Below are 7999 nucleotides of genomic sequence, written 5' to 3' on the forward strand. Positions count from 1 at the left end.
CCTCAGTAAAGTGAACGCGAACTCCTACTCGGCATAAATCAAAATTCAAAGTTGACAACAATGGATGTCGTTAACAGATGCAGAAGCTCTCTATAGATGTGCAGCCTTTGTTCCATCTCTCTTACTCCTGGAACCAACAAAACGGTCACTGCCAATTATTAATGATAAGTTTCAACACCCCGCACAAATTGCTGAGAACTTTTACTTCATTACTCTAAGGAGAGGTCTCTAGCTTGACAGCAATTTCCTCGTGCTCTATATCTGTTATGGTACTTGAGAGAAATATCCACACATTATGAACTTATAACTCAGACATTTTTACCAAAACCACGTCTTTTCCAATGACGAGTTTGAGTCATTATCCAAGAAATTCACATCCAAATACAGAATGTCAACATGTAACCTACACGGGGATGGTGATAACCTCTTAAATTTGCGTTTACACATTCTGTTCTTTTTCCTAATAAGTGCAATTTAAACATTCTATTTTAACGTACCTATCAAAAGAGAGAATAGAGCATTCTGTTCTAACAAGTAGGATGTTAAACATAAATCTGCATTCATATTTATTGAACGCCAGGTGCTATCTTTGACAACCAACTTCATTCTCAAATATATGGTAATCCTCTTTTTTCTCAAATTCTCTGCTAATGCAATTATCCTTTTTCTAAAATCCTCAGCTATCAGAAATCAGGATCACTCGCCTGATTGCTAGCCAAGTAAAAAGGTGTAACTTCTTTGGTTCCCTAGGAATCCAAATAAGTAAGTGTAGAAAAATCGATTCTTCCCTCACCAAGAGCTAATGATTATACGATTTTATTGAACAGGATCCATCTCTCCTCATCTCCACTTCCAATGAGTCTCGACTAACATGTGATACTTCACTTGAAAAGCGTTTCAACCAGCCCCTGGAATTAAGCTACTCCCGGGTCTTGAAAGTTCCTCCGAACTCTTACGTCCAAATGAACTCACCCTTTTTGTAACCTCCGAATCTATCATATTGTCAACTCCTCCTTCGGAGGAAAACTCAGAGATCTTTTATACCTCCTCCCCCCTCCCATTTCTTTGGAGACAGAACGTACTCCTAGCTGATTAAGTGGAACCTCCTAGTCCCATTCTCTGACTCAACAGAAAGTTCATTTGGAGCCTTTCCCATTTAATTGTGACAGTGGCCGGTGCAAAAATAAATGACTTGAAGTACATGGGATGCTCTTCAACATTGTTCTTACACTAAACAATTGCTTTTCCCTTTTTGACACTCTTATAGCCTGTTTGGCCAAGCTTCTAAAAACAGCTTATTTTAAAAAGTACTTTTCAAAAAAGTACTTTTGGCTAAAAACAGTTTGTGTTTGGCCAATTAATTTAAAAAGTACTTTTAAGCAGCAATTAGTGTTTGGCCAAGCTTTTAAAAGTGCTTGTATATGTATTTTTCTCAAAAGTACTTTTCAAAAAAGTGTTTTTGAGCAAAAGCTAATTTTTTTAGCTTCTAAAAAGCTACAGTTTACATTTCTGTGTACTTATTTTCTCCATAAAGCTTGGCCAAACACGTCACTTTTTTAAAAATAAGCACTTATTGGAAAAATAAGTACTTTTGGGGAAAAAATAAGCTTGGCCAAACAGGCTATTAGACTACTTCACTTTTCCATGCTTCTAGGAACAGGCTCAACACTGCAAGGGATTTCTTTCGTCTTATAGCACTTCCCGTCCAACCGCGAAGACATTGAATAAATTTGCTATCACAACGTACTTTGCACCTTTAGAACTTTCCAGGTTAGAGGATATAAAACCGAAAAAAACTATCAGATCAGCTGCCTCACTTTCTTAGTACTTTATTTCATCACTGTTTCAATGGCAATGTTGATCCAATGCAACATACAGGTGATAGTTGCAGCACCAGGAGCTTTAAGGAAAGAAGCCATGATTAAGGCATGATAACAATCATCATAGCATGAAATCCCACCTATAAATAGAATACTGAAAGGCAAACAGCAACGCATGTGGCGCTCGTCTTTAACTTCAAACAGATTTCTCCTTGTTCTATTCTGTAAGAGACAAACTACAAAATTTAAGCCCCCCCCCCCCCCCCCCCCCAACCAAAAAAAACCCCAGCAGCAATGTTGATCCAATACGACATACCGGTGATAGTTGCAGCACCAGGAGCTTTTAAGGAAGCCATGATTATACTATGATAACAATCATCATAGCAATGCATTCCCACCTATATATAGAATACTGAAAGGGCAGCAAACAGATTTCTCCTTGTTCCATTCTCTAAGACACAAACTGCAATCAATCCAAATCTGCCTGATTAGTGGAGAAAAATGTATATTTACTGATAACTATATCGGAGAGGACATACAAACAATTTCGTGAATTTAAAAACCTAAGGCATAGGTCTGGTGATATAACCTATCTCCTGATCTGCGAAAGAAATGGCAAAACATACCCATGTAATGTCGTTTAAACAGATAATTTCCTAATAAAACAAGGCACCTTGATCTTTTTCTACACTCTACAGCTTAGTACTTAATCTTCTTCAGGTTTACATAAATAACTCTCTGACTGTAGCAATTTAAATTCCATTACAAACAAGACATAGTTCAAGACAGCCATAACAAACTCACAAGGGTAAGGTAGATAGGCTCATAAAACAATTAGAAGTCCTCTTTCCAATTGAAGATAGTCCCAAAGAAACCTGTTTCACATATCAAGGAAAAGCAAACAACTTTTAACAACAGCAGAGACTCAGTGATTGATATTAATGATGATAGCAGGAAACTCATTGCTAAGATGACCTCAAAACTTTCAACAAATTGCATCTCTGTCCATCATCTGGGCTAAGGAGACAGAAGGAAAGCTTAATCAGAATCCTCGAAGTATTCTCCTTCATCAGATGGCTCATCAAACGAACGCAGGTCAAGCTGGTAGCGAAGGATTCCCCCGATGCCACCAAATCCTCGGCAAAACTGTGACCCCTCTTGAGACCTGTTAGTGACAAACTCAAGTGAACAACCGAAGTTTTTGTACTCATTGGCAAACCACTCCAATAGCGGCATTTTGTCCTGGACCTCCCATTCAGCTGAGTTGTCAGGATCCTTGAACTTGTTTTGATCAGCCTCTTGGTCCTTGTTTAGGTGCTTAATGACAATCTCATTGGTAACACTATTTTTCAGCACATATCGGTTTATATCAAGATTTTCCCAAACAACAAGAGTTTCAACAGCTCCCATCTCCAAAGCTTTTATTGTGTCATCCACGCCAAATACATACTTCCCAGTATCTTGACTGATTTCCTCAAAGAATTTCCCTATCAAGCGCTTTTCTTGTATAAACTTCACATTTGAGAGAATCTCAGCAGATAGCTCAATGGCCTGACTGAATCCATTTTCCCCACCATAGGACACATCAACCACATTAAGTATCTTTGCCTGTAGACGTGGATCAAACATATCAGACTGGCTCAGCTCTGTCTTGAAATCAGCTGACCCAGCAAGTATTAGTCCAGATACATTTGGCTGACTAGTGGCTGGATTAATGTAGAACTGAGTAGCAAGCTCTGCTGTCTTCCTCACATAGTTATGGCGTTTCTCCATTCGAAGACGAGCAAATCGCAGAGCTGATTGACCTCCTCTTCCATGCTTCTTGGGTAGGTCAACAGTGAATTTATGAAGGACTTCCCTAGTGTTGCCACTTAAGGTCCCAAAAAGAGTGCCATTACCATCCATGACGATGAAACCAAACTTCTCATCTGATTCCAAAAGCTCACCCAGAGGTCCCGTGTGAAACTTGTTGTCACATAGGTACAGAGACGCATTTATAGGCTTAAAAGGTGTGAGGTCAAAGGTTACCTTCTTTTCCTTCCCATCTTCAGTCATTATAGTTCCAGTATAAAGGACCAATCCATTAGGAGGTACCTTATTATACAGTTTAAGCCTCTGCTGGGCAGACGTTATTGCACCGAGGACAGACTGACGATTTACTCTGCTCTTAATATTTGATGCTGTACCATATTCTTCTGCCAACATCTTGGTAATCCGAGATATCTGATCACCAGGAGGTATAATAAGAGAGATCATACTGGTACCATTTCCTCTTGCAGATTCAAGGGCTTTGATTAACTTTTTCATTTTCCATATTTCAATATTCTTGTCATTTTCTTGGCCATCTGACATTGCAAATTGATACAACCACAAGCTCGGCTACAAACTAGTCTGACCTAGGAAGCAAATTGAAGACAAATTAGAGTCCACGTCGATCAGGAATATAAAATTCAGGAGATAAAAGAGAAAGATAATGTAAGATTACAAACTATAATTGATTCTGAAGCACGTATTTCTGAGCATTCAATCAAGGGCCTTCATCGATGAATAAAAATTTCACAATCCCACTTATATAATCAGACGTAATTAAAACAAATAATGCACATTTATCAGCACCCTAGAGCTTTTCTAGGTATGAATGCTATCATTTTCCGCAAATTGAACTTCATGAAGCGCAATTGAATATTCTTCTTTTTTAAAAAAAATAAAAATAACCAACCCACCCCTGACTGCCAAAAAAGAAATAGCATCCTTGAAATATAAAAGATGAGTACAACAGGAGAATACGCATCTTAAGAATTACCAGCACTAAAGCCTGTACCAAATCACGATTACCATCTACTATCGTCTAATGACAGGATACCTTTAAGACTAGCTTCACCTTTGATTATCCAAGGTAGCATGTAAGTAATTCATATAGATGCTTCAATATTCACTTACGATCTATAACATGGAGACATTTTGCAAGTAAGCAGAGATTTCATCAATATAATTTCAACTTCTTAAATACTCCGAGGCTTCATTTAGAGCCCGTTTGGCTTAGCTTATAAGTTGCTGAAAACAGCTTATAAGCTGTTTTCAGCTTTTTTGAGTATTTGGCTGGCCAGCTTATAAGCCATTTTGTGCTTAAAATAAGCCCAAAAAAATAAGTTGGGGTAGCCCAACTTTTTTTTTTTTTTTTGGCTTATAAGCTGTTTTCAACTTATAAGCTGCTTTTTTTAACCTAAGCTGTTTTCAGCTTCTTTTTTTTCAGCTTATAAGCTCCTTTTTTTAAGCTAAGCCAAACGGGCCCTTAATAAGAGGGTTCCTAGTCGGGAGAAACTGCCCGAGCAAATAAATGTAAGTTCAGCAATACAATAAGTACAAAACCAAACCCATGTCTAGGTTGAAAACATATACCTGGTTTCCAATGATAAGGACAAAGCACCTTTATTAATTTCTGAAGAAATAACCCTAAGAAAATAGCAGTACTACTTCACAAGCAAAGACCAAGTAAATTATTTTTATTAACCAACATAAATTACCATTAACAAACAAAAAAAAAACTTAATACACCTAAAGAACGCTCACCCAATCTTTTAATCACCCTCTAGGAAGGGTACTAGACCAATTGACCCTCCCGAACAGATCTCTAATTACACAAAAATCTCTGCACTAACCATCTACTTTGTAAGCCTTTCTCGAAAGTTTAACTAACTCAAGTCTATCTACATATTCCTTCTTTATCTGCGGCTTCAACGCTAACCAAACTCTTTTACCATCAGCCTCAAAAGGCAAACAAATGAGGTTTCATTCATCAAAAACTAAAAAAGTTTTGTTTTGTTTTGATAGCCATGGTGTCCCGGGCCAGCTTGCGCACCTCGACTAATTCCACGGGCTACCTGCTACCTCCCATCAGCACAGGTACCAGGTAACTTTATCCACTCAGGCTTGAACAAATGGGAAGAAATCACCAGTTCTAGGATTTAAACCTGTGACCTCATAGTTCTTCGACCACTAGGCCGCACCTTTGGGTTACAAAAACTAAACAAGTTTCCACATTAACTAACTAAAACCACTTCTTTTTCAAGATTCTACTGACAACAAATCATGGAACAAAAAAAAGAGATTAGGTCTTTGACATATTCATTCGGGCAATCACTTCATAAATTTTTTAAATCTCATTTTAGTATTAACTTGTCTAGTTACCAGCACAACATAGCTCTAGTAATGGTTTCTCACATATCTACAAGCAGTAACTTCGCAATAAATCAATCCACAAATAAGACAATCAATTTGAAGATACTACAAAAGCAAAAAAAACAAAATAAATTAGATTTAGAAAGTAAACTAATGAAAAGGCAAATTAATTTTGAGAGAAAAATAGGGGCATAGGTTACCTGTTGGAAGAAAGCAGGCGCAGTAGCTCGAGCAGAACTGGCTGTTGAAAAAATGTGAAACCCTTTTGAGCTGCTATTTATATGCCACAATAATAATATTTTTTGAAATAATAAATGGATACAAGTTTGTAAAACCAGCAGATTCCGTAATTTCGGAATACAATGAAAAAACAGAATTTTTATTGTCAAGCTGGAAGTTGACATATTTATTTACATTTTTTCTCTGCATTCCCTCTGTGCCAACTTAGGTGAAGGTATTTGGAGTAAGAGAGTAAAAATACTTTTAATTTTACTATGAATTTAGATATAGTTTTTTCAAAAATAAATAAATTATATATTTGAAATTTACACAAAAAAATATCACAAGTCAACAAAGTTTAAGAAAATGATAGTCACAGAAAAAATTATTTAACCCCCAAAACAGTAAGGCCTTCAGCTAAAATGGAATGGAAGGAGTATTTATTACTATAAGTTATCTATATTTCTAAGTGAACCTTAAATACTCCAATAAGTCCTTTTTGATTGCGATTTTTCATTTTCAAGGTTGACCAATATTTAGAAATAAATCGGACTAGGTTAACTCATTTACCAATTAAAATTTAAATATTTTGAAGTTAAAAGAGAAGTAATATGATTTGTTATTTTTTACTTATATATGAAAATATGAATAGACTCATTTTTTAATCTATTTTACTTAGTTTGACTCTTGACATGTAAAATGGTATAAATATTTCTCGAGAATCATTTGATAAGCTAATTAAGTAGGTTTGCTTTTTCTCTAGGGGTTTAAATATCTTTATTTAAGATTGGTGGCTGGGGTAAACTTGTAATGCCTCGAATATTCTAATAGGATACTCATAGTTTTCCACCAGTACAATGCACAGATTATAAAAATATGTGTGATATTTTCTAAACCACTCGATGAAAGTGTGATAAATAAAACACTTTCTTTCCAGTTACTAGGTTCTTGGATTTTATTATCTCCAGCATGTGTTGGGTTATATTGAATCCTCCCAAAAACTCTCACCAATTAGATGTCTTTATATTACTTGTATTTAATTTAATGTAGTGAATATTCTTCACTGTATTGTTAACATCAATAGTATGTCCATGGTCTTGCCTGAAGACATCAAGAACAGAATACATAACACTTATACTAAGCAAGCAAGAGCAACCTATTAAAGACAGCTTTGTTTGGCAACATTTAGTTTTAAATAAAAAAATGTTACGAATAAATATTGGACGTCTCGTTGTTAGCAAATATCATAAATTCAGTTTTGGATCTTTCAAATCATTTCAGTAGGACATTTTCAGCATCATTTCATTCTCTTCATAAAAAATAGATATAAAATCAATGAAAATTTGTTTTCATATTTATTATTTTTAATCGTAAAAATATTTATTTATAATGGTCATTTATAAATGTTTCTTTGAATGAACGCATGCAATTCAATAAGAAAATCTCTTTTTCTTTTCTTATTTTTACATATTATCTTTGGATTGGAATTATTTGGCTTTAAAATTTTGAAATTGTTTCTCATTATAAAAAATAAAAAATAAAAAAATAAAAAAAAAGGATAAAATACGAGTTTGTCTTATACGATCACAACTTGTTATGGGAATCGAAAACCTTAAAAAAACTAAAATTAATCCTTTGAACACAATAGACTGCCAATAATCGATATACTTTATAAAAGGAAAACCTGCAATTTTAATATATGCAGCGTTTGCAATAAGAAAAATTGAATCATGTTTTTTAATTCAAATTTACTTCTTTTTTTCTAGCAAATTGTGAATCAC

The 7999-nt window shown here is 35.2% G+C and overlaps 1 protein-coding gene across 2 annotated transcripts; it reads right to left on the reverse strand.

Moving 5' to 3' along the window:
* Window positions 1-2519: 2519 nt before the first annotated feature.
* LOC132059234 (eukaryotic peptide chain release factor subunit 1-3-like) lies at window positions 2520-6343 on the reverse strand. Of its 2 annotated transcripts, none has more exons than XM_059451785.1 (2): window positions 6200-6343; window positions 2520-4211 (listed from the first exon to the last, which is right to left on the reverse strand). In XM_059451785.1, exon 2 carries the CDS (start codon window positions 4170-4172, stop codon window positions 2859-2861), a length of 1314 nt encoding a protein of 437 aa, XP_059307768.1. In that variant the 5' UTR covers window positions 4173-4211; window positions 6200-6343; the 3' UTR covers window positions 2520-2858. The 2 variants fall into 2 exon arrangements, with proteins under 2 accessions (XP_059307768.1, XP_059307767.1); XM_059451784.1 differs by having other exon boundaries at window positions 2520-4216; window positions 6200-6323.
* Window positions 6344-7999: the final 1656 nt, after the last annotated feature.

This window comes from Lycium ferocissimum, chromosome 6 (assembly GCF_029784015.1).
Source record: "Lycium ferocissimum isolate CSIRO_LF1 chromosome 6, AGI_CSIRO_Lferr_CH_V1, whole genome shotgun sequence".
NCBI classification, from domain to species: domain Eukaryota; kingdom Viridiplantae; phylum Streptophyta; class Magnoliopsida; order Solanales; family Solanaceae; genus Lycium; species Lycium ferocissimum.